At 43.8% G+C, this 26,423-nt stretch overlaps 1 protein-coding gene across 1 annotated transcript in view; it reads right to left on the bottom strand.

The window, feature by feature from the left end:
- The window catches only part of COPG1 (COPI coat complex subunit gamma 1), a 32,531-nt gene extending 8,898 nt beyond the window's left edge, over window positions 1–23,633 (bottom strand). The window contains exons 1-21 of the mRNA XM_075005291.1: window positions 23,488–23,633; window positions 19,523–19,575; window positions 18,584–18,664; window positions 17,725–17,796; window positions 16,153–16,232; window positions 15,148–15,223; window positions 14,863–14,955; window positions 13,817–13,903; window positions 13,350–13,507; window positions 12,028–12,161; window positions 11,064–11,131; window positions 10,720–10,908; window positions 10,124–10,219; window positions 8,311–8,554; window positions 6,570–6,645; window positions 6,022–6,125; window positions 5,353–5,478; window positions 4,822–4,890; window positions 4,252–4,394; window positions 2,589–2,760; window positions 748–845 (exon numbers count right to left, since the gene is read on the bottom strand). Coding sequence (XP_074861392.1) covers window positions 748–845; window positions 2,589–2,760; window positions 4,252–4,394; window positions 4,822–4,890; window positions 5,353–5,478; window positions 6,022–6,125; window positions 6,570–6,645; window positions 8,311–8,554; window positions 10,124–10,219; window positions 10,720–10,908; window positions 11,064–11,131; window positions 12,028–12,161; window positions 13,350–13,507; window positions 13,817–13,903; window positions 14,863–14,955; window positions 15,148–15,223; window positions 16,153–16,232; window positions 17,725–17,796; window positions 18,584–18,664; window positions 19,523–19,575; window positions 23,488–23,524 — 2,256 coding nt within the window. The 5' untranslated portion in view covers window positions 23,525–23,633. The remainder of the gene's footprint in view (window positions 1–747; window positions 846–2,588; window positions 2,761–4,251; window positions 4,395–4,821; window positions 4,891–5,352; window positions 5,479–6,021; window positions 6,126–6,569; window positions 6,646–8,310; window positions 8,555–10,123; window positions 10,220–10,719; window positions 10,909–11,063; window positions 11,132–12,027; window positions 12,162–13,349; window positions 13,508–13,816; window positions 13,904–14,862; window positions 14,956–15,147; window positions 15,224–16,152; window positions 16,233–17,724; window positions 17,797–18,583; window positions 18,665–19,522; window positions 19,576–23,487) is intronic.
- Window positions 23,634–26,423: the final 2,790 nt, after the last annotated feature.

Genomic DNA, 26,423 nt, shown 5'->3' with positions numbered 1-26,423 from the left:
GCCACAGTTCCCTTGCAAGTTCAAGGGCCAACAATGGAATTTTCCTGGTATTACAGTCAGGCTCTGGCCTATGAAGTTAAACTCATTCAGTGCAGGAGCTGGCCAAAACAAGCGTGCACTGATGAAAGCAGCTACTGTGTTCGTGGAGCCCACTGTCCTGTTTTAAGCACAGACGAGTTATCTTTAAAATCAAAAGCACTGTTTAAGAACAAAAGGAGATTTATTTACCCTCCTAAAGAGAGTTCTAGTTCATAAGAAGGCTACCCAGGTAGGCTAAGGTGTGGGTAACAACCATGCTGGCTTTTCCTGTGCCCTTCATTCTTGACGTGTGACACAGCATGCCAGCTCAGGACAACCCAACCTGAAGGAAACACCGCAGCCTTCATAAAGACAGAGGTCCAGTGTACCCAGCTGTGTGCATGACAAACACTTACAGGAAGATACTTCAGGCTACGTAGAGTAACCCGCCTGCCCATGCTGAGATTTTATACCTTTTTAGCTCAAAGTTTTATTAAATGTGTGTCTTGGTTCCAATAATCTGAAGGGCAGCAGCAGAGACCAGGGAAACTCTTGACAAGGAATTTGTGTCTCTGCATGGGAGGAGCTCCACACCCTTCTTCACAGGAAGTGCCTAAGCTTCTGCAGCCAGATAACATTTCAGAGGAATGGCCTATTGGTACACAAAAAACACAAAAGGAACAAAATCCCCTGGACCTCCTGCTGAAGGTCCACTTATCAGATCCTTACCACATACTCATCCTCATAGCCCTCATCATCCACTTCGCCGGTGTTCGGGTCACAATCCTTGACGGTGAATTTCATCATGCAGCTGAACGTACAGGCCACTGGGGAGGGGATGGCAAAGGAAAGGCTCACATTGGATTGCTCTTCATGTGTGAGACCATGGTACAGCATTCAAAACAGGAGACTGGACAAGTCCTGGATTCTATCCTCAGTTCTGCCACTGACTTGCTGTGTGAAGCTGAGCAAGTCACTTCCCTGCTCTGTGCTTTAGTCTCCCAGATGTGAAATGTATACGTTCTATTTATTTAGAAGAGTAAAGGGCTATTGATGCAGAGGGTTGTGAGAACTGTTTGTCAAACACTGAAATCCTCAGATTAAGTTCTATTATTCTCTATGGGACAATTTCAAACAACTTTAGGAATCCTCATTAAATAAGCCTCACTTCCCCTGTGAGATCCTAAGATACTACCTAGGAGTCACTTCGCCTATCACTGAAATGCTGTTGCCTTTGCATTGCAACACAGCAGCTGAGGAATATTCTCTTACAAATTCAGACAGGCAGTGATAAAAATGCCAGAACAAAGCAACTACCCAGTGAACAAAACAGGAGGTTTAGCGGTCATCAGTTGTGCTACTACACAGAAAACCAAATGAGACTGTGGCATGGAGAGAGGCTACTTTACCTGCTGATTGTTGAGGGCATAAGTGAGCTGAAGACAGCTTTACCCACTCTAGTAGACACTGCAAGTTCTATCTGTCTATTGTAGGCACTTATGTGACCCCTGGTTACTACAGTGTCCTAGTGCACCACAAACATCTCATAACAGCCTCAGGAGGTAGAACAGTATCATTATCCCCATTTCACACATGGAAAACTGAAGCAGCGACGCATTAAGTGGTTTGCCAGAGTCACATTAGAAGTCTGTGGCAGAGCAGGGGACTAAACTCCAGGCCAATGTCCTCACTACCACACCATTCTTCCTCTCTTTACAAGATGCCTGAGCACTCCCATCTTTCAGTCATAAAATCCATTAAAATCCATTAATGACTTAAAAGTTTGCGTCTTACTGAAGAGGAATTTTCACAACAGTCTTGAAAGAGAGGCTGCTGAACTCTCTTTTATATTCAAATTCAACACATTAACACATGGTTTGAAATGGGATGGGAATTTTCTGGGTCATTATAGGGGCTCTTTTGCATACATGGCTTAATCTAATTCTTAGACTCCCTCCCCCCGCCCTTCCCCCCGCCGCCCCTCTACTCTCCGATTTGCTCACCTTGATTATTTTTTTCTGATTGTCAACCTTTGAAAGGACCCTTCTTCCTAAACTAAATTAGGAAGAAAGGCGCTTTCGAAAGTGGGGTTTCCTTTGGAAGCAACCCTGTCTACAAAGCTATTTTGCACTTTGAAAGCAGCCCTTGAGATGCTGCGAGAGGCTGCCATTATGCAAATGAGACATTGAATATTTATATCAGTGCCTCATTAGCATTTTCAATCTGCTGTATTTACATGCCCCTTCCAAAAGGGAGGGGCCGTGTGGACACAGTCAAGCAGTCTTACTGGTGTCTGAGAAGAAGGGAAACAAAGGGCTGTGCAGAGCCTCACTCTGAAATGCTTTGGAGCAAGTTAACCTAGAAGAATCAAGAAGAATTCTTTAGGGCTGGGGACCCTTCAGAGGCCATACTGCACGGAGCAGTGAAGAAACACTGTACTTGGTGCTGTTGGATGATGTCTTCAATTACCAATGATAGTACATGGCTTGGAAATGGGCAGAGGATGTGGGGAATGGGAATAACAGCATGGTTATTTCAGGGGAATGGGAATTTGAGAACAAGTCCCTTACCGGCAGTGGGGTCCTCTTCAGGCAGTGCCACCAGTGTGTAGCAGATACCAGGCTGGTTATACAGCAGGCTTTTGGCAGGTATATAGCCAATGACCTCATAGCCCTCTGTGGGATCCATCTGTACTGTGACGTTCTCCAGGATTTGATCATTCAGTGTATTCGTACAATCGAACTACACCAGGAAGGAAAGAGAAGCAACAGCTTGAAGCCATTAATGATGGACACAATAGCATATCGCATTTCAGGCAGAGCACTTAGTCTGAGTTTTAAGGCTGACCCCCTTTTGAAATAACTGCTGCTTAAATGTCAAACTCTGTTCTGATGGATATTGTGTAGTCAAAGGTTTAGTTACAGCAGTGCTTCCCAAAATAATCTGGCCACGCAACACTTTTGGGCTTGAAATATATTGATGGAACACGCAAATGCTGGTGCAGGGGTGTTTCACATCAAAAAAACTGCCACACATAATGCTTAAAAGTTGATTTAAAAAGAGTTGGTTTTTTAAGTCTTCATTTTACAAGAACAAAAAACAACATGAGAAAATCATCTGAATGAACAACTTATGTCCTTCTGATAGAAAAAATGGTTAGCAACCCTATAACAAAGTATAAAAATTAAAAATTAAGTACAAACCCAAACCAAAACAAATATAACAGACAAAATAAGGACGGTTAGTTTTGTTCTTTTGTGCAGAAACAGAAAGGACAATGTTGTTCAACAAATGACTGTCCCTCCTTAAATCTTAAAAAAAAAAAAAAAAAAAAAATTATGAAAAGAAAAAATAAATTAGGTATGGGAAAATATTTTTAATTTTTATGTTTTTATATATTTGTTATTTTAAAGGAAACTAAAACAACTAACATTTGAGTTTTTTTAATGGGAAGAAAGTTTTTGCATCTGTTTTGGCATCACACATAACTATACTATTATAAATGTGTTATAAATATTAATATACCTACAAATGAACTCCTATTCAAAAACCTCAGTATTTTTGATAAACGCATAATTTTTATTTAATATTTAAGGAGGAAAAATATCACTAGCACCGAAATTTTTTCATGGAACATCTCTTCACATCGTGTGGAACACCACTGTTTCACGGAACACAGTTTGGGAAACGCTGAGTTAGAGACGTACCACATGGAAGCTGGCATTTCCGCTTTTTCAACTAAGAAGTTAAAAACTCCATGGGATTCAGATACCTCTGTAAACATTTAGTAGGAAAGGAAATTTAAAATAAGTAAGGGACAATGGCCTAGTGGCTCACTCGTAGCCATATGCTTGAGAGGAATCAGAGCTGGAACAGATTTATGAGGTCACATGTAGTCCATCTCTGGTACTGCAGTATTGTGTCTTAGTGCTTCATACAGTGCAGTCTGAAATGTCTCCGGAAAGACAACTTTCCATCACTTCCCCTGGGAAAGTATTCCAAGATCTTCTGGAAGGAAAGTTGGTTTGATATAGATATAAAATGGATGATGATAATGCACGTGTGTCTCTGTGAAGAGTTTTAGGAGCCTCCGGGGGAAAAACCTCTCAAAACCATTCACCTCTACTGCATATTACGAACTCAACAAGAACACACGACTAGGAAAAGACAGCCCAGAGGGTAATTAACATTAAGGAGATCATTTTTACAATCCTGTAGCAGCAGCCAACGCACCTGGAACACCATGTGGTTGACAAATGTATGCTTGGTGCAGCGGATCACATACTCAGTCTCTGATTCTGTAAGAGCCACAGGCTCTGGAGAGGACTTGAAGAGCGGGCCCAGACCTCTGAACTCTGGGACAGCTGCCAGTTGTTCTAAAACACAGTTAACAGAAAGAAACATTTATTTTTCAGAACTCACAAGAGCCAGGTAGCAAGCCTCATTCAAAAGTCAGAAGCAGCATTGTTTACCCTGCAAATTTGGAATCCCCTCCAGATGAGTAACATAGGAATTGCCATATTGGGTAAGTTTAGTAGAATATTTAGTCCCATATCTTATCAATGGCTAGTAACAAAAACTTAAGGAGCTATACTAGAAAAACCTGTTGAGAGCATTTGAGAGATAATCTGCCATCAGACCATCCCCTAATAGTAACTCCACTAGTCAGAAGTTGGCTTGAAGCACACTGGTGTATTCCTCTTTCATTAGAGTCACTTCAGATGGTGAAAGGCTACAGGATTTAGGCAGACCATCACTTCTCTCTGCAGTGGGTTAATGAGTGATGCCACATGTTCTACTTACCTTGGAATATTTCTTGCCTTGTCGCTGCCACTTTATCTGGCTGTTTGACTACAGTGACAGGAATACTTTCTGTACAGGCAGAAGAAAACCAGGACAGAGGAATTAACTGAGAGGATCACTAGCTCTCAGGCATCAGACATATTGATAAGGACTCTTTTAGAGTATGAAGAAACCCCATGTTTTATCTTCTTACAGACTTCTTTACTCTTACCCCAAGTAATATATTCTATTGTACTCAAAATCCTAACCTTAGAACAACAGTAGTTTCAATGACGATTATGCATGATTATTATTATTAGCAAGTGGATTAAAACAAAATCCTAATCTACGAGCAACTTAATTTACCAGGATGGATTTTACAGGAAATAAACACCCCAAAATTCAAACAAGATGGATCTGAACTATTCACTGCATCACAAAAGCTGGAGACAGAGATGTCCTGGAGGTCCCATCCACCCCATTCCCTGAGAGGATGATGCAATCAAAAAGCTTTAATATGGGAGAGAATTGCCCCTATTATTCCATGAGTACCTGTTCTTTGTTCTGAGATGGGAGCAGTTGCCAAAGGAACAGATTTCAGGTCAAAGGGTTTCTCAGAAGGTTCCAGGGTATACTGCTGCAGTGCTCTCTCCAGGCCAGGGATGGATACTGTCAAGCCTGAGGAAAGAAAGGAGAGATCACTGAAGTCACAGCAAACATCAACGCTGTTAGCTACTGAGCCAGATTCCAACTAAACCGCCTCCACAGCTCTCCTTTATTGGCTAGTGCAGTAAAACGCATAGATACCAAGAGCTCATGCACCTGACACACTGAATCCAGGCCTGCATTTCTGAAAATACTGTGAGGACATTTATGCAAATAATTATCATCCCCAGAGCAAACCTGGATTGCATTTGACAGTTCTATTGTAACCACATTCCTCAGGGACTGAACACAAGCCTCTCATGCACAGTCATCACTGTACTGCAGCCTGAGCAGTCAGCCACCCTACTAAAGATGTCTGAGCACATTTGGAAGGGATGGCTGAAATACATGTGTCCTTCACATCAAGAGAAAACCTACCAAATGTCTTCACCTGCCTTAACCATTCATCCAATTATAGGCCAATATTGACAGATTTATGACACTCTGCAGTCAGTCTGTTCTCTAGTAACCTTAGGCAATAAATTCAGCTTTAATTCTGAAAAGCTTCCACATTACCATTCAGGATATAGCCAGCATTGAGAGCTTTCTGCTTCTGCTCCAAGACACTTAGGTAAAACGTGGCTCTGTCTCTCACTTCATTATCATCATCCATCACACATCTGAAGGCAAGACAAAACCCAGCTGTGAGCACTGTGAACACATGCAGATAACTGAGATACCTTGGTGGCCTAAGAAACCAAAAATATGCACTGCAGAATAGTGCTAGTTGTGGCTCTAGTGATTATACTAATAGGACACTCAATTAATCAATAGTTCACATCCTTCTGACAGCCATTCTGGGCCTCTCCAATTAGTTTTGGACACTGAAAGCAACAGCAATATTATAATCTGCTATGGGAGGCAATGTTCTATATACACCCAGTAATGACTCTAGCATTCTGCACCCAAAATACTGTGCAAGTCCAGAGGTGTCATTATGTTCCCGCAAGTGGGTCAGGAGCTCCCATAGGTCAGGAAAATCCCATGTTTCTCCAAACATTCAAAGTTCTTAGGCAGAATCTCTGAAATGTTTGCTGGAACAGAGGGTAGACAGAGCAGCTCACCTTTTCAACAACACTAAGATGCTGGGTAACATATCCTCGTTCTGGGCTCCAAATTTAGCCAGAGCACTTACTGCACCTGTAGCAGTAGCAAGGAAAATGGGATCAGCTAGCAAAGAAAAACAACTGGAAATTCCATCCGTTCCGTGTTCTTACTTTAAGGCAATTGTTTTAGAGACAAAGGCTAATCTAATAGCAAAACACATTTTAGCTAATCAGAACCAGGAAGCCTGCTAACCAAACAGATGAAAATTACTCAAGGTAGTTAAATCCAAAGCAGACTGTGAAGAGTTACAATCAGATCTCACAAACCTAGGAGAGGACAAGAAGTAATGCATACTGTAAATCATAATACTAATTATGCATTGCTAATTTGCACCCCATAATTTTGTGTTATCATTAGGAAAGGTCTTGGACTCATTATGCACAGTTCTCAAAAAACACCTGCTCAGTGTGCAACAGTCAAAAAGCTAAATGTTATTATTTATCCCTGTCCTAATGGCTCATAAGACAGAAAATACTGTAATGCTACAGGTTGAACCTCTCTAATCCGGCAATTTATAGTCTGGCAACATCTATAGTCCAGCCTGATTTCAGTTAGCCAAATGTCCGTTTACCATGGGTATGGACAACTTTCCCACGGTCCCATATTTTGTTTACAGACATCAGACCTGGGTCTCAAGTGTTCTGTGCTGTTCCTTAGCTCTAATTACCCCAAATATCTTCTAACAGCCCAGTAGGCCGTGGAAGTCTGATCATGGTGCTAGACAATACTGACCTCCCAAATACTGACCCTCGGCAAATTCTCTCATTCAGCACCTGTCAGATCCTGAGGACGCCAAACTAGAGAAGTTCAACCTGTACTATATAAACCCATGCTATGCCCACATCTCAAACATTGACTATGTGCAGTTCTGGTCTTCCCATCTCAAAAAAGATATGTTAAAATCAGAAAAAGTATAGAGAAGAGCAACAGAGTGATTATATGAGGAACGATTAAAGAGACTAAAACTGTTCAGGTTGCAAAAGAGACGACAAAGGCGGGACATGAAAGAAGTCTACAAAATCATGAACATGGTGGAAAAAGAAATAGGAAGCGTTATTTACCCCTTCGTGGTACAAGAACCAGTGGTAACCCATGGAAATTAATATGCAGTAAGTTCAACAAACAAAAGGAAGTACTTCTTCACACAATGAACAATCAACCTGTTGCCAGGGGATGCTGTATAAGCCAAAAGTATAAGCAGGTTAAAAAAAAAAGAATTAAGTAAGTTCACGGAACCCCATGCTTTGGGTATCTCTAAGCCCCTTATTACTAGAAAATGGGATATATCACTGGCGAAACTGGCCTTTTCTGTTCACTGCCTCTGAAGCACCTGGCACCACACACTGTCAGAAGACAGGGTATTGGGCTAAGGTGGACCATTTGTTTGATCGACTGTAGTCATTCCTACACAGGACATACAGCCGGGGTGGCAAATCTTCCTCCACCCATTTCAACCAAAACATCAAAATCTGGCTCCTGTGTATTCCTCTCCATGGAGACCAGCATTCTAGCCAAGCGCTTACGGAGTTTTTCTTACTATGTACACAGGGTTGTTAGTGACTAAGCCAAGTGCCAAGTCATATTTGAACCCAGTCCACAGAGGTAGAAAGCAAGTGGATTAGCCCACTAAGATACCTTTATTTGAAGCTCAGTCACAGAAATGTATTCAACACGCATCTTTCTAGGCCTGCACTTTACCTGCACGGACCTCCTCGTGTTCCAAGACGACCCTGTTGTAGATGAAGCGAATGTATTTTGAAGGGTTATTGGTCTTGGGTCCTTCCTGCCCCAGTAGGTGGAGGATACGGGTGGCCAGGACAGTGAACTCGCAGTCCTCAATGAACTCGCACAGGTGAGACAGGCCAGTCTCTTTGCTCTCCGAGTTTTCCTCAATGATGCTGATGATGCAGTCCACGATGGCTCGCTTGTACTCAAAACCACCCTACACAGCAAAGGCCAGAGAGGAAATTCAAAGGAGGCCAGAAGTTTCTGGGAATGTTAATCAGCCAGGGAGGAATTCAGCTAGAGACAGACATCCATGACTACTGACTTTTAACCAGCATTTGAAAGGAACTGGGTAATAATACTTCTCAGCGCACAGGGCTGCTTTCAGCTACTTCCATACATGTACCATGCCCTGAAAATATTGCACTGATGGAACCATACTGGGGCCCAGCTCTTACAAATACGAAGGGGATGGAAGGCACACTGCAACCCTTAGTTTTTCAACGGCACATTGGTGTTACCTCTGTGCTTACTCAAGAAATGCTAATGTTGAAGGTCCCTGGGAAGCTCACTCCAGAGTACAATCACAAACACACCGATGAAAAAGCAAGCTTTAGAGAAGAACTGCAGCCACCAGCCTGAAGAGTTGACATCTTTTAAGAAAGAACCCATTTTCAGCAGCTCTGCTGGTTGATTCACTACATAAAACAATCGTAGCAGGAGAAAAACAATCCCTCCTCCCAAACCAGACATCCAAACATGAATCACAAAAGCAGTACATTAGGTATCAAATCCACCCCTGTAGGGCCAATAAAATGCAGTACATTAGGGTAGGAAGATAAAAGATCAATATTTCCCCTGACATGCCCTGCAACTGGTTACTACATACACATAAGATCACCTTCAGATGTAATTTATTCATGTTCACTTTGAACATCAGGGAATTAAACCGAGTTATGTCCTCTTCTAATTTATGTGCACAACTGTGGGTGCTCTGAATATATTAAGAGCTACAGGGGGTGAAAGAGTCATAAAACTGAGTGGTCCGAACTCAAACTATATTTCACAATTATACCAGCCACCCATGCACAATCTGTGCAAATGGAACATTTAATTTTCAAAGCACATAAGATGATTTGGTATGATCCAAAATGAGAGGCTTTAATAAGTGGAATATGATGTCATAACTGACAATGTTAATGCCAGCTGGGTAGCAGGCATATATGGAGTTCTGATTATTCAGAAAGGGTTTCAGAAAATCTCTGTAACAGTGCCTTCATGGAACTGTGTCTCTGAAGGCACACAGAGAACAGCTTCAGGAATGATCTCTTGTTGCAACAGCAGAGGGAGCAGAACTAAAATAGTTTTAGGTCATCTGACAATGGCTTTTTGACACAAGAGAAGGCTTCTTAGAATTTAATGTCAAAATACAATGGACAGAAAATGTTTGTTTAATGTTCACAGCCGTGTATTGCCAGCCGATCTCCTGTTACATGCATTTGCTTTGAAAGTCAATAAAGCCCAGCAGCAGAATCCCACTCATGCTGCAAATCAGATCATGGAAACACTGACAGTTTTTGATGTTACTTTGTAGAGAACTGTCACATATCAAGATTGTAATTTCTACTAACCATGCTTAGATTGGGATTGTAAGTTTTTCACCTGCTACACAGTACTTATTATATGGCATGCAGCACTACAGGGCCTCATTCTGATGGGGTTCTCTATGTGCGACTGCACTATTACTAAACAATAACCATACAAAGTAGATGGCAAGGAGCCTTACCTCTTCCCGGAGCATAGTGAAAAGGAAATTCATGAGGACAGCATGTTTACGTGGGTACTTCTGACACAAGGCACTGATGGCCTGCACCACCACAACCTGTACAGGTTTAGAAACACTGCATTTAGCAAGAAGAATTCTGACATATTTCAATTTGGTTTTTTTCTCCCCTCCACATCAGTTTTAAGATTGTGAAAGATATCGGACTGAGAAGCCCAGGAGACCACAGTTCTCCCTTACATCTACAAGACTGGTAGCATGCACTCGAGAAGCAGTCATAGTGATAAGAAGGGGCTCCTATCTCTGTGCACTGTTACTCCCTGGAGAAGGCTGGTAATGGGGCCCATCGGAATAGGGACTTAATTACAATGGGTGATCTCAGGAACAAAACCTACTAGTGGTGCCAAGTTATACAGACGGTGGGACAGTTTGGAGACAAGTCAATACCATCATCCCCTTGTACTCATGTCTCCAGCAGATCTGAAGCCAAAGCTCTGGAATTGAAAGTGTGGTGTAACCTGATGCGGATTTCAGAAGGCAAGTGTACACAGAGAAAGGCAAAGGCCCAGAACTGTCCCACCAGGAAACACCTTCCATACTTTGAACTCATCTGAGATTTCTGACATGAAGGAGGAGATCTGCTTCATGAGCCGGTCAATGCTGCTCTCACTACCAGTTTTCAGCAATGTGGTGATAGCCAGAGTAGCAATGCTGCGGTTGGAATCAGTCACTAGGTTCTCCAGGTCCAGGTTACAGGCAGTTACAGCAGATGGGTGCTTCATGGCAACCTAGTGAGGAGAAACAATGGAATTCACCGAATACACGGAAAGGGCTTGGCTGACAGAACAAACTGCTGTCTCCACCAATACAAAATATGTACGGTAGACAGTCACCCTCCAGGGGAGGTGAAAGCTAAATAAACTCCTAGAACACTGAGTCCTACCTTATTGAGGGTACGGACAGCTGCATATCTAAGAGCCGCCTTTGGGGAGCTGCAGAACAACTGAAGCACTGAAACACAGCATCGAACATGGAATTTAGAAACTGATGAACCAGGCATGCTCTACATAAAAGATTCTGATTCACGGTTAAGAGCAACAAGGAAGAGAAAATAATTGGAATCTCTCTGGATTTACCCTCTCAGAATCATAGGGACCCATAGAAGCGTAAGCTAGTCCAGTGGTTTTTCACATGTCTGCAGACAGGTAGGGGCCCACCGCTTATGTGTAAAGGGTCCATGAAAGGTTGTTGTTCCCATAGAAGAGTAGTGTTCAATGTGTGTTCCATGGACTATGTTTAAGATTTCCAAAGGGGACTACACTTCCATTTTAAATTTTTTAGGGGCCCCAATTAAAAAAAATAGGTGGAAATACATTAAGCTAGACCATGTCCCTCCTTTTCCTAACATCACTAGAAGGTGCTCAACAAGCCAAGATTTGGAAATATCTATCTCCATCTTCTAACTGATCTTCCCATTGGGCCTTTATTTCCACTGCCACTTAAATCCATTCTTTCTTGTTTCAATTTAAATCCCATTCTATTCCACGTGTTGTTGGCCAACAGAGAGAGCTGTTCTTGCAGATGGCGGTCGCCTACACACACCTTCCTCGGAATCCAAATCAGAATCCAGGTCTCTCTCAGAGCTGCTGGCACTCACAATGCAAAAGGATTTTTTGTTGCTGCTAATTAAAATGGACTGCATTGTAGAGACATGGAGCCTGGAACCATCCACACTGAATGCAATAGGGAAATAAATACTTTCTATAAACAGCAAAGATATACACAGACAACAGTGACATCTCAAAAAGCCCGAGTACTGACAAAGTCAGCAAATGCTGTTGCCATAGGACCACAACCCCTTTTCCCCCATGCCCCCCCGTTACACCCTTAAATAGCACTAGAATTACCAGACACAGCAGGTGCCAGCTCCTTGGCAGTGCAGGTAGGCAAATTAACAATGGCTGAAGCAGCTTCATAAACCACCATCTCATGTTTATTCCTTAAGCAGCTCTCAATGAAATCGAACAAGGGGCTGTCATGGCTAGGTGATAAAGACAAGAAATTAAGAGAAATGAAAAGGAACCTTAGGCACTCAGAGGACAGAATGGGCTGGCAGAGAAGAAATGGCTCGCAGAGCTGCTGGAGGTTGCATTTTATGAAAAAAATATAATTGCAATCAATCTGCAGGTAGATGGTTGTCATTATGCTGCACTAATTTGCATGGCAAGGGTAGAACTACGAACCCTCCTAGTTCGAAGCACAAACCTTCTCCGCAGTGAATGAAAGGGGAATTTCCATCAGCTGTTAGACAAACTGTATAGGACTCATGACAATCGACAGTGCAGTTCTGGCACTATCCAGCAGAGGGTGATGGCACCTACACTGTAGTCACTTATTTGCTATGGGACATAGTGGACCCCCTCCTGCCCCCGAGATATGCGCACTCAAGCTGCGCATATCGGGTTAATGCGACTCTCAGTGGGGAGGAAATGGCACCTAGCTGCTACGCTGGTCAGTTTCCTGGCTGACGCCCCTGACAGGAGCCAAGAGTCAGACAGCCGCCCCTGAGACCAGTGGGGATACTGCTCCGGACAACAACAGCAGCCAGACTCTCCTGAGAGGACCTGGGAGGCAGAACCAAGAGTCAGGCTGCTGCCCCTGACAGGAGTAGGGAAACTGACCAGCACATCAGCACTGGTCAGTTTTCCCTACCCTGTGAGCAGTGGGAGCCCAGAGCGAAGCTCTTGGCTGCCAGCCACTCACAGGAGACAGGAAACTGACCAGCGCTGCTGCACTGGCCAACTTCCTGGCTCCCCCGGCCAGCTTCCTGGCTCCCCCGAGTTGCATTAAGTTTGACTTATGTGGGGTTGAGCAAGAACGCAACCCCCTGGTAAGTTGGGGGTCTAATGTATGGAAAAATCACATGAAAGCTTTCAATGAAATGCAAGAACCATGCACAAGGGGGGCAGCATAAACATGGAAGCTAAAAGCCAGATCATCACACATCTGAATCAGGCACATAGTGTAGTTACAAAAGAAATGTGACAGGGAAATCACCTCTCCCTCCCTTTTTTGTGCTATCTTGTTACAATTAATAAAAGGAAAAAAGTTGCATGCTGTACGTTATTTTTAAGGTTTAAACCAAAACAGATAACAGGACAAGCCTGAAAAAGGACATTCCTCAGATCCCTCTTGTAAATCTTCTAGTGCCACAAAACAACTTCTTTACCTTCCTGCTTCTTCCTCCAGCAATTTGCTGGCCACTCGGATCATCATGCAGTAGGCAAAAGGCGACTTCAGGCCATGACGCATGAACTTGCTGAGCATCTTGTTGACTGCCAGACGGTCATTCTTACGCACATGGTAGAGTAAGCCAAGGGCATGATACTACATAGATTAACAAAGAAGGAAAGAAATGGATTCACAAACTATATGCTATGTTATTTATTAATTTATTCATCTATGGCTCAGAGACGTACAACCAAGCTTGAAGAACCCCAAATCCCCTGGCAGGGGAGATATCACAATCATAAAGTGGTTTTCTCAGGCTCATACATTGTAGTGCAGGTGTGCTGACCCCTGCAATTTGCCCAAATGCAGGAAACTGAAGTGCATAATTTGTGGTAGTGGGGGACTGCATTCACACCTTCCCCTGGAAAAACAACAATCTAGCACATATGTCTGAGAGTTTCTTACCTGCACCATGATATTGTCACTGGAAGCTGCTTCCTGAGCCTCGTTCACCCAGCGTTTTACCACATCAAAGCTGGTCTTCAGTAGGTGCTGTGGGCACAGAGTAACCATAAGAAAGGAACCCATCACGGTACAGGATACGCTTTGGGATTCACTGAGTCACTTTAAACAGCAGCAACCCCTACCTTCTCCTTGCTGGGTTCTGGAGAGAATGATATAGACCTACCTTGTAGGGGTGTTGTAAGCACTATTCCTCAACATGAATACACAAGGGAGAAAGGGAGAATCTTGATAGTGATGAGTTTATATTCCATAATAATGTCCTGAGGCCCAAATCAGGGTTGGAGCCCCACTGTGTGGAGTGTCCCACACTACCCCCACAACAAGGACTCAGAACTTGCCATCTAATTCCAACATTGTCTCAGTTAAGCAGTTTCAAATCTACCTTTACAGAAATGCAAATCATCAAACCAATTGGCATTTCTGCTTTCCCCAGTTCCAATCTCTCAGCTGTCATTAACAAGAGGAGGAAATATACACACACCATATTGGAAGAGAGACCATATGTCTAACGTCATGACCCCTCCACAAAGCTCCATATAAGCTTTCTGCCATGTGATCGCAAATAGGAGATTTCCAGGCAGCCAGGCTATTCCTACACAAACACTGTTGCTTAGTAGTTTCTGAACCATGACTAAATTTTGCAGACTGACATTCATGCTGTCCACAGGAGAAGTGAGCATTACAAGGTGCGTGAGTCAAAAAGCTAGTCCAGCGTGAATGGGCTCTGTAAGCTTCCTCCTCCCATCATGTCTGTTTCACAAATGGACCAATGCAGGCCTCCAGAGGATATGACTCCGCACTGTCGAGTGTGTCCTAATTAATTACATTTCATATTTAAAGAAAAAATTTCTCTTCTGAAAAGACAACTCACACCTGAACATATGAAAACACTGGAGAGCAGAGAACATGCTGCTCAGCTCCCAACACAGATATTTGCTTCCTGATTTAACTGGCCCGCACGCGAATCCCTGCAAGTGCATACACACCAGTGATGACACCAGAGCAGAGCTGGAAACGCTGGGCACCTTGTCCACAATTGCCTGCTTCATGTAGCGCTCAATGGCTTGCAGCATGGTACTCTGCAGAGAGGGAGAAATGAGAACCAAATCCTTTGAGCAGATATGAGGAAAGCTTCTGCAAGGGTTGCAGAGAGAGAGGGAGAGAGAAGCTGGAGGTGGGCTGCAAGGACATGTTGGGAAGGACAGACAGACATGGCCAAGAAGATAAGAGCCCAGCAACAGGAAGTCACCTGAGTGGCAGATGATACTTACGTCAGTGATTTGGCAGAGTGCTCTCACAGCAGGGCCTCGGTAATTGTCATCCTTCCCAGTCATGTCTTTGGTTAAACTGTATAAAGATAATGGACATTTTTAGCATTGCGCATTGTACCCTGTAGTTGAGCTATGAGAAGCACACATACAATGTGTGCACATCGCAACAGAGGGTCACTGGCTTTCAGAGCCAAAATACACAATAGGAGGGTAAGAGGATATGACAATGTTACTTTCAGCTTAGTCCTGCTCTGGTCAGGAAAGTTTGGGCACAAAAGGAAAGACAGAAGCCCTTATGCAATTGAGCCCACCCCAAGAGACCAAAACACCAGTGAGGCTACTTAACAGTTAAGAAATGAAGCATCTGGATTTCTTCCCTAACCATCCTGTCACTGCTCAAGGCAATGAGCTGTGTTTGGCACTAAACTGTGTATGGAGGTGGGGGGACTAACAGTCCCTATATACAGGGGCTGATTTCCAAATGCTGCAAGGGGGATGTACATTTGTAATTCCCACTGGGCAATCACTGGATCAGAGATGGTGTGTCAGAGAAGGCTTGGGCCTTACTAGAAAGGTATGTTAAGCAGCATCCAATTAGGCTAGAACAATAAAAGTCACATGGCTAAATCCCTGCCTCCCTATTTGGCAATGTAGTCCCCAGAGAACACTTCAAGACCTGAGTAATGTTAAAGTGCTCAGACAGAAAAACAAGAACTAAAAACAGCCCTTTACGAGAGAAGTTGATCAGACACCTTGGGGTGGGCACAGCTTAGGAACCCAGAGAGCCAAACCAATCACACAAGGGTCTGGCATACGGCATCTACTGCACTCTACAGTTCCCTTATATTATTAGGATTTCAATAGCCCCCTTTTAAAGCAAAAGCATTTCCTCAGCTTCATAACTGCCTGCAGGGAACACAGCTATCTCTAAGGTCGGGGAGAAGAGTTGTTGGAGGAACATGCAAATAGCAGTGAGAAGGAAGGCGCACTCCAGTGAGAACTCACCTACTGGTCACAATGATGACATCCTCTGCGATGCAGGACATCTCTTTGATGGTCAGGTAACACATCCTGCGAAGAGTGGGCTGGTAGGGAAAACAGGCAAAAGACCTCACACCCACCCTAGCAGGGTACTCAGAGTTGTCAACTCTTGTGATTTTATTGCAAATCTGACAGTGTTTGTCATTTTCCTTTAAGTCCCTGCTACTGGCACCAAGTGATTATGTGAGAATCTCAACTTTCATTTGGAAAAAAAAACAAAAACAAAAACGGAAGGAAGGGTGCTACCCTGACCCTAGTGAAGTCAATGGGGAAATTCTGACATTGACTTCAGTGGGGCCAGGATTTCAGCCTGTGCTTTGTAGTGTTCATGGTTATACAGAAAAGCTCGAAAGCATGACCTGAGGAAGCTCTCAGGGCTCAGAAACCAGAAGGCCTATAACAAGACTTGAACAACTTTTTTTTTTAAATCATCACATTTTTAAGCCAAATTTCATAATTTTTGAAGCCTGACTCACGATTTTTGAACACAACAGGGCTGGCAATACAGGTGCTCTGCTGACAATTACACCTTGTAGGGAGGCAACAAGTGTTTGCTACTGGACTGCTCAGAGCTGCAGCATCACTTGTCCAGTTGGCTATTGGGCTGGTGCTAGTTCTTCCCCACCCTTCAGGCTCTACTGCAGGCTGAAGTGCCTCAGCAGGGTGGAGGTTCATTTTATCATGGAGTGCACAGTGAGGCAGATTTATACAGAGTTTAGCACAGAGGCCCAAGCTGGTCATAGCCTTTAGGGTCTCCAACTGTATAAATGTTAAATATTAGAGGCAGTTAAGACGGAAGAGCCCAATGGCTGGTGAAGCCCAATGAGTCTGTCTTATCAGATGGTTTGGTTACACAGTTAGAACACATTTCATAAGGAAGAGCTGGGAATGAAGGGATGAGTAAGAAAGTCATGTTAGACCTGGTGACTCTCTGAATACTTTATGTGAGAGCACTAGCCCTTGAAAAGTTCATTTGCCCCCTTCCCCACCCCGCCCCCCCGGATGGGAAGGTTCCCAGCCAGGAAATGGAGTTGCCCTTTCCCTTCAATATATTTGTCTGTAGGTTGTACTAGCATTAGCTAAGGTGCTGTCTACCTCAATATGTAGCCTCAGGACCTTTATATGTGTTTCCCCTCTCACAGGAATCTCCCAAAGAAGTGCTTCTCTACATGCAGACTTTGTCAAAGCACACAATGGAACTTTTAATGCACTGCAGCAGAGTCCAGAGGGCAATGCATGTGCAGCAAGCTTGTATGCTCTAGAGTCACACCCCCTCCTGCCACACACATCTCCATGCAGAAAAGCCCCTAGTCACCAAAGAACAACAGGGAAAAACAGGGCACTGCTGAGATGACAGTAGCTAGGAACAGATGCACTTCATAGTACTCATACGCACGTGGGGAGCATGGACCAGGTGGTTCTACCCGGAGGAGAGCAGCTTGTCCACAAAGAGATAGCTCAGGGCTGAAAGTGAGGCTCTCACCAGCTTCACATCATGGTTGACAGTTGTACAAAATTCGCACATATAGGACTTACATCATTGGACTGGAACAGCTTGGTCATGGCAAAGAAGGATTCCGTAGCTTCCATCACACCCAGATGTTCCCCCTAGAATTGGCAAAGCCAGAACAGACATTCTTATTTATTAGAAAGCAGCTTTTGTACAGGCTACAGGTACCACAACAGTACACTATCCACAACAATACAGCTTAGGTCATCATGAAGTGAGTTGTTATCTTCCCCTGCTACACACACACAGTGTGCCTCAACTCTGACAGGGAAGGACCACCTCCAGTGCCCATCAATGCTAGAAATTGGCCTGTGTGGTCCCTGATGGGCTGCTGAAAGTGCTTTAAGTGCTGGCGTAGGTGGAAGACGACTTTACTCACCACTGTTACAGAAGCATGACAACAATTGTTAGCAACAAGCCAATTTCCAAAAGGGTGCGAAGGGACTCCACAGCCCATTCAGTATTCCATCTCAGATAACATGGCTAAAGGGCCAGTTAAGTCCAGACTTTTAAAACTAGTTATGTCTCTAACAACGCAAAATCCCACTAGACACCCACCTGTTTCTTCAGGTGCCTAAATACCTTTAAAAATCTGGCTCTTAGTACCCACTGCTATATGGATATCAGACCAGTAGGAACTGGATTTAGAACCGAGGTGGTCATCAAATAGCTATAAGTCACTAATTTCCAGATGCCACGAATCTGTGCATTTGCTTTTTCATATTGTCCATTCGCCAAAACTCTCTGGCCCTGGAGAAAGCGATAACTTACTTGACTTGAAGTAACATTTTATAAGGTACCAGTTAAAATTAGTAGGTCAGACTACTTTATAAAATAAAAATGTTTATAATCTAAAGCATTCCTAGCTTACATTCTCTCCATTACCTGGTTTATGAGATACAGAATCTTGGTGAGGATATGAGCGCATTTCCGAGGGTTAATGGGCGTCTCATTAAACACCCGAGCCTAGAAACAAACAAAAGCCAGAATAAGAGCTCCGATAGACATTCTCTGTGATTTATGTAACACATAACACATAGTATGAATTGAGTCATTGATGCAAGTTACAGACCAGATATTTTAGGACTCTTGCAGTGACATCAGACTTTTTTAGTTTACATTAAAAGAGATGCCCCCACTTTCTCAACAACAATCTAACTCATCCTGGATCTGAAAGCCAAGATTTGATAAAGGATCTGATGGGTCAAATTTCAATCTCACTAACACTCATGAAACCTCATTGTAAGTGGAAAATCAATTCTGTTGATGATGCCATGTACCAGAATAGAATCTGGTTTTCCCTCTCAGAGTGGAGTTCTTTCTGCAAGACTAATGAGAGCAACCAATCTTTTACTATTTTTATCACTGAAGTGAATAGCTATAACTCTGATTATGCAAGAACAGGTCTGCAAACTAAAAAAAGGCCTTAAAAACAGACTTTTTTCAGAGAAGAACCACACTTCATAGGCAAAGATTATCCAACAGTCAACCATAACCCCGCTTATTAATTTCCCCATCCTACTAGAATTTTAGTGCACCCCAGGCAGAATTCCCCTTTATGAGAAGAACTGAGATAAACTGGGAAAATCTATTCTTCCTAGTGACAAAAAAAAAAAACAACACATTTACAGTTTAACTCTTTTCATTATTATACAAACAGAATCCATTGTACACGCTACTCCTGCCCCAAACCAATGAGAGCTTTACCACAGATTTCAGTGGTAGCAGGATTGCTGTTTTCTAAAGATCTCTAACTTCCTACTTCAGAGAAGAGACTCTACCCCCAAGTATGTGCATATAAGATATGTGATTTTAAAAACTTACCTCTTGCAACACTGCACTTTTCTCCAGGTGCTGGAATGGATTGGAACCACCCCCTATAAAATAAGCAACAAAGGTGATCCTAGGAATTGTAGTGTGTAATAAGACACTAAAAAGCCTCCCTTTTGATCACGCCTTTCACACCTGCAGCTTAAAATAGCTTAAACATGAACTCACTTTTCAGAGACTTTTCCAAGAGAATTGTTCTTGGCATTACTTACTGGTCAACCTGATCCCCAAATCCATCTCACTGGGGGCTTCTCAGAGCTTCTCCCCACTTTGCAGCAGTTATCCATCAGTTGAGGAAGACTGTACAAGACTTCCTTCAGAACTAATCAAAGTTATTCCTATATGGGCCAAAGAGGGGTGCTGAATACAAAGAGTATACTGCTAGCTCTGGGAGCAAAGGAATGGGCCAAAAAATTAAATCCAGTGTACTAACTGCCACAGAAAACACTAAACACCATTATAAAACAATCAGACTTTGTCAGTAAACTATATTTTTGGATACACTGCTAATTAAAAGAAAAATCAGGCAGTGGAACTGGAAAGCCCAGAAAAAGTGTATTTAATTGTCTGATTTAATAAACGGCACGCTAATTTCTATAGAAAACCAAAATGGGCCTGGAATGATCAGAAGGCAAGAATACAATTTTAATCAATAGCTAGCCCTCATTAAGTGTTCATTAGTGAGCTACAGTCTTTCACAAGCTGACTGCTATTTATAAGCAAATTTAGGGATGTTTCTTACAAAGACTACTGGTCCCAACTTGGAATACTTCAAGTCCAGATGAAAATAGAGTAACGCACTCTGCTGCTTCTTATGTAAATAAGATGCATCATTCGTTAGGTTCAGAATAAGCGACAAAAACAGTACCTTCTGGGGAAAACCTTGAGGACGCTTACATGTTGGAGGGGAAAATAAGAATGAGACGTGAATATACTAGCATAAAATTCCAGTGTGGGCACGTGCACATCTTCCAAAGCAGGATCTGAAAAATCACTTAATTTTACTGGCAACTACACACAACTGACAGCCACTCCAGCCTTCTCTAGTTGTGATTCTAAAGTCTGCCACTCACAACAAAAATCACCATCAGCTACTTCACCTTTCCCTAGCCCATTTCATATAAGTATCTCAAAGCACTTTACATTCTTTGAGCTAAATAATTATCCCTATTTTAGAGATGGTGAAAACTGAGGCACAAATACATTAGGGGCTACACTTTCAAACATGGCCTCTGTTTTCGGGTGACCAACTTGATATGCCTTGAGTCTCATTTTCAGAGGTGCTCTGAATTTACTTCACTTTGTGTTGGCGGTGTTCAGAACCTTTATATGTCTAAAGCTGAGCACTCAAAATTAAGGAGAAGTCCTGTGGCACCTTATAGATTAACAGATTTTTTGGAGCACAAGCTTCCATGGGAAAAGACCCACTTCGACAGATGCACGTGGGTCTTTGCCCACAAAAGCTTATGCTCCAGTAAATCTGTTAGTCCATAAGGTACCACAGGACTTCTAGTTGTTTTTGCAGATACAGACTAACACAGCAACATTTCTGATACCTGTCACTCAAAATCAGAGTCCAATTTTGAAAATATACTCAGAAGTCACTTGACCCAGACCACATAAATCTGTAGAAGAATTGGTAGAGAACTCAAATACCCTGACTTCCAGTCCCAGGCCTGAGTCACAGAAATATCTTTTAATGATTTCAGGATTCCACATAGAATAGTAATCTATTGGGTCAATAAATCAAGGGATGAGCTATTGGATGTAAGGTTGAAAATGGCAATGTGCTCAGTGGAGTGTCATAACTATTAGCTTTAGGACTGTCGACTTGTGCACATGCAGAGAACTTGAATGGAAGAAGAAATGTGTCAGGATTCTAGAAATCTTCATTCACCACAGAAAAAGGGGATGAGGAATGACCAAAAAGGAGCAAAACAATTCAGAAGGCCTTGCAAACTGTCCAAGCAGCAAAGACAGGGTGAGTAAATGAGGACTATTATTAATCAGAGGGAAGCAAGGTGAGGTAGTAGAGCCAATGCCAGAAAATAAAGGACCACATCTTCAACCAACTTCAGCTATGTCTGTAAAGTTTGCATGGGCAACCAGATGCCCTGACAATGGCTGAGGATGCAATTAAAGAGACTCCTCTGAAGATATGGCCTCCTGAACAGTCATACCTTAACAAATTACTGGAGAAAAGATGCAGAGGAATCCTGAGACAAGGCCAAAATCTGAGCAAAGGGTTTAACATACATTAAAATAATAATAAATAATAATATAGTAATAAAAGACAATCTTGGGAGCTGCAGACATGCAGAGATACATCCCGGAGGCCAATCATTGGGATTATTTTACAATTGAATTACTAACATTATGAGAGAAACAACTTATATTATATTAACTACCCACCAGATAAAGGTTACATAATCACCTGAAGAAGTTGCTATGAGATACAAGTGAAAACCCAAATGTTTATCCAGATAGACTCCTGTCCAACACACTCAGTATTCAGCAGTGATTCTGTGTGGATCATGCAGCAAAGATGATACAGCCCTCTCCCTTTATCCAGACACTGTTTCTTTGCTGAAGAGAAGCAGCAGAAGGAAGAACTGAATAATTTGATGAAGCTGCTCCAAAACACCTAGAAGCTGCACCTGCGCTGCTCATTACAATGATCTGCAAGGGCCTGCAATGTACCCTTGAAAAGAACATTTTAAGTCACTTTGGGCATTTCAGAGCCACTGCTGCATCAGTCTTCCTACGAAAAGCCAAGATATGGGACACAAACACTACTGGCGAGTGCATAAGTCAGTTTCTAGGCTGCTTTGTGACACTTGGGTTGACAATCAAGAGACTTTTTTCTCATACATATGTTAAATAGTCACAGTTTTTTTACTGTAAGTCCCACACTAATATACAGAACACCTGGGGTTGCTGTGTCAAGTACAGGTAGTGCAGCTCCCTGGACTACTTCACTATCCTGAACTGTCCTCCTCTAATGGAAGCCTAATAAGACGTTTTTTTCCATTTCCAGATTCTTTGGTCCAGTCTCCTGTATGGTTTGGCACTGTGCAAATGACATAGATCAAGTTTGCCCAATAATCATTTTCACAATGCTTCCCCAACTCCACCCTTCTTTTTAGATTGCATCCATCTTCATGCCCCTAGAGCGCCAACCTCCCTCTTTTGTATGAGTGCATCAATATTTTACTCTACAGCAACTATCAGGACACCAATACTGTACACCACAGCAAACACCATCTCCTTAACTAACCACCTGCTTCACATTTACCCCAAACATCTTGAACAGCAATCTATGCATATGCATATGCACACACGCACAAACTAAATGCAACTCTAGGCAGAGATGCTGCCAATAAAAGGACACAGAGATGACTCCATAAACTTCCAATTGGTACATCAATCAGCTAGATCGGCCCTATATTTTTTAAAGCTCCAGGCATAAACGCCAGGTGGACCAGTGACTGATCTGGGGGGGACAGAGACAGGAGACAGGGAAGCGGAAGTTCCTCTAGAAGTGTATCTTTCCAGGTGCAGCTGTTTCCTCACCGCCCAGTGCAGCTGGCGTTGGGGTGGCAGTGCAGTGGGGGGTGGGGCGGATAAGTGCTGCTACAAATCAGGGGAAAGCAAGGTGCGGTGAAAATAAAGGCTCCCCACACCTTCAGCGGGCCTCCCACACGGCGCCAGCAGCCAGTGCCACGGAGGAGCGCTGTGGGCAGAGTTAAGGGGAACGCCTGGCGGCGCCTCACGAGCCCAGATGTGGGGGCAGCCCCGGAAGGGGACGAGCCCCGCGGCAAAGGGCCGAAGGGGGAACCAGAGCCCGGCGGCTCCGCGGGGAGGTTCCTGCAGAGCTCGGCCCCGCCGCGGAGGGAGGCGGGCAGCGGAGCCCCTGGGCTGGGCTCGACTCGGCCGCCCCCTGCCAGCCACGCACTCACCGGCCTCCTCATCCTTCTTATCAAACTTCTTCAGCATCCTGCCGGGCGGACGGGGGCGCGAGCCGGGGGTCTCTAGCCCAACACCTCCACTTCCGGCCGCAGCGCCGCTTCCTGCCAGCCTGTCACCGGGACAGCTCAGCCGGACAGCGCCGCGCACGCGCGTCCCGGCGGGAGGCTGGTCGGGCTGACGTGGCTGCCTGGCCTGCGGCCGGCCCAGGGCGGGAGGCGACAGTGCGGCGGGGCGGGGCTAGGGGAGGCCCGAAGACTGGGGACAGTGACTGAGGGGGCGGGGCAGTGACTGGGGGACACAGCCTGTGGGGTAGTGACTGAGGGGGGCAGGGCAGTGACTGGGATCGAGGCAGTGACTGAGGGAGGCACCGCCTGAATGGGGTCGTGACTGAGCCGGCCGTAGCGACTGCGAGGCAGTGGCTGAGGAGGGCGCCGTCAGTCGGGCCGCAGCCTCGGTAGTTAGCATTTCTCTGGGTGCAGGGTGTTTCCTGTGTTTTACTCTCCTGTCCATGCGGGGTGTGGGCCACAGGAGCACTGTTCCCTGTGAAGCTCAGCGCTATTAGAGGAAGAGTAGCTCCTTCCAGGTGTGGCACCTGGGGTCAGGTCAAGGCATCTGGTCTTCCCCTGGCAGCAAGGCTGAAAGCGGGTGACGTTTTCAGCTTGCAGCGAAGGATGTGAGAGACCTTTAAGATGTACACTGAAACTCAGGCTGTTGTGAAATGTTACCCCTCATCCTTTCTGCCCAACTCTAGAGGGGTCTGTTGGAGGAAAATGTTAAAGATTGGGGACATTATATGAAAATCCAGTGGGATTAATGAAAGCGCTTTAGGTCCCGCTCTCTTCTGTGGTAATAACACTGTGGGCTGTCTACTGCCACATGGCAGTTATCACTGAGAATAAGGTGTCTGCTGGGGTCATTTTTGCAGACCCATTGTGCCCAGTTCCTATTTTTTTTCCTATATGGACCAGTTAGCACCCCAGAGTGTTCTTTACAATCATATTCTGTTCTATGACAGTATTCCAGAATTAAAATCCAGCTGCTGCTGTCACAGTTAGATCTAAAGACATTTCATGGGGTGCAGTTCCCTTCTGAGTAAAGTTTACATTCCCAGTCAAGGTTTACATGAGGAAGAATAAATGTTTCCCACTCAGGATGTTAAATGGTTAACTGGTAAGCACACCAGTAAGTAAGAGGCTTATCATTACGCTTACTGGTTAACCAACCCTTTCTGGTGAACCCCACCCTTGGCTAGCCATGCCTGGGTGGAACGGTTGGGGCTCTGGAGGGCCTGAGTTGTGGGACCTGACCACTGTGCCTGGGCCCCATAGCTATGCCCAGGCAGGAGGCCCTAAGTTAAATGGTTAACCAGTTGTGTTGAACTGGTTAACTGTTTTAACATCCCTATATCCCACCTTTGTGTATTATAAAAAAATGCTTCCCTCCTCATGCTGAAAGTTGTAATCCAGGGCATGAGCCACATCAAAGCAGTAATTGCTTACTGCCCTGCAGCACTCCCAATAACTCTATGAGTGAGTACAACACAGAAAAATTGAACACCCAACAAAGACAGCATTGCAGCTGGTGCTATAGCTGGAATATTTTAGCTAAACCCTTCAAAGTGGAAATTAAATGCCATTTTTTAAAAAGTGAGAGTAATTAAGTATTGAAAGAATGTGTCGGGGATGTGGTGGATTTCCATCATTTGAACTTTTTTAATCAGAGCTGGATGTCTTTCTAAAACCATGCTCTAATTCAACCCCAACTAAGAGCTTTTCCAGTCCTGTCTTGTTCCCAGAAATACCACAGCTATTTCTTGGCATAATGAACCCGTCTACTGCCCACCCCCAAAATAGCAGTATGCATCCTACAGAAGGCTTTGCTCCTCCTATCTACCTTTTGAATAGCTCTAACAGTCTTCTGGGTTTTATCAGGATGGTTGCAGGCAAACAAGGAATAACTAGTAATATCTCACAAATTCATTTATATTATTCCTTTCCCCAAAAGGCAGTTTTCTGTGTTGTATACAGGGATCATTTCATCCATCACTAGGGTGCAACATGACAACTGTTGAAGAGAGCACAGAAACATTTAGCGATTTAGGAATACGATGAAGCATGCTGTGTCCCATGTAAACTACATGGGAAATTAATGAAAGTACAATGGAGCCCAGTTTGGCCTGGTCACCAGGCTTAACATACTCTCTTGTTTTTTTTACCTTGTGATCATTAATAACCAAATGATGTATTGACTTAAGTTTTACATTACATTTGAATGTATGGCACCTCTCTCCACACAGCGCAGTACCTGCTATCACCATTGTGGCATATTTGTTCAGTACTGACTCAAAGAGAAGGACATTACTCACTGAACCACTAAAACTCTACAGTGCCCTTTGCAGGTGTGCCACCAGGGACTAGTTCTGATCTAGTCCAGCCCTGCCTACTTGTGACATTCAAGATTTCTGAGTAGGGTCATTTTATTTTTTAACCAATGAGGGTGGTCATCCTGCAGTAACAATGAGCTGTGGATTGCTTTGTCATCTTTTGCAATCATCCTAACTTGGATTCAAAAAGCTTGCAGCAAGAGACTTGGTATATTATGAGTCTAACGACAGATCTATTTACTGTGTAAGTTAGTGGTGTGCTACCTAAAGTTGTCTGCTAGCGGTGTACTGTTTTGTTCTCCCACCTGATTCCCTAAGTCAGAAAGTGCCTAGGCAAAGGCATGTAGCTTGACACTAGCTCTGCTTTAATACCTGCTGGAAAAATATGTAATGAGAAATGTACTTACCGTAGAATAAGTAGTCCTCATAGAACATGGCAATGTCTGGGCTGAGCTCCAACTAGTTTGAGAACGGCTTCTCTTTCCAAATGAACTGTGCACTTTGTACCAGCCTCTCAACCCCAGCTCTCTGCTGTTATCTCAA

Source organism: Carettochelys insculpta, chromosome 11, assembly GCF_033958435.1.
Source record: "Carettochelys insculpta isolate YL-2023 chromosome 11, ASM3395843v1, whole genome shotgun sequence".
NCBI lineage: Eukaryota > Metazoa > Chordata > Testudines > Carettochelyidae > Carettochelys > Carettochelys insculpta.
The sequence above is the reverse complement of the archived record's forward strand: the minus strand, read 5'-3'. Positions and strand labels throughout refer to the sequence as shown.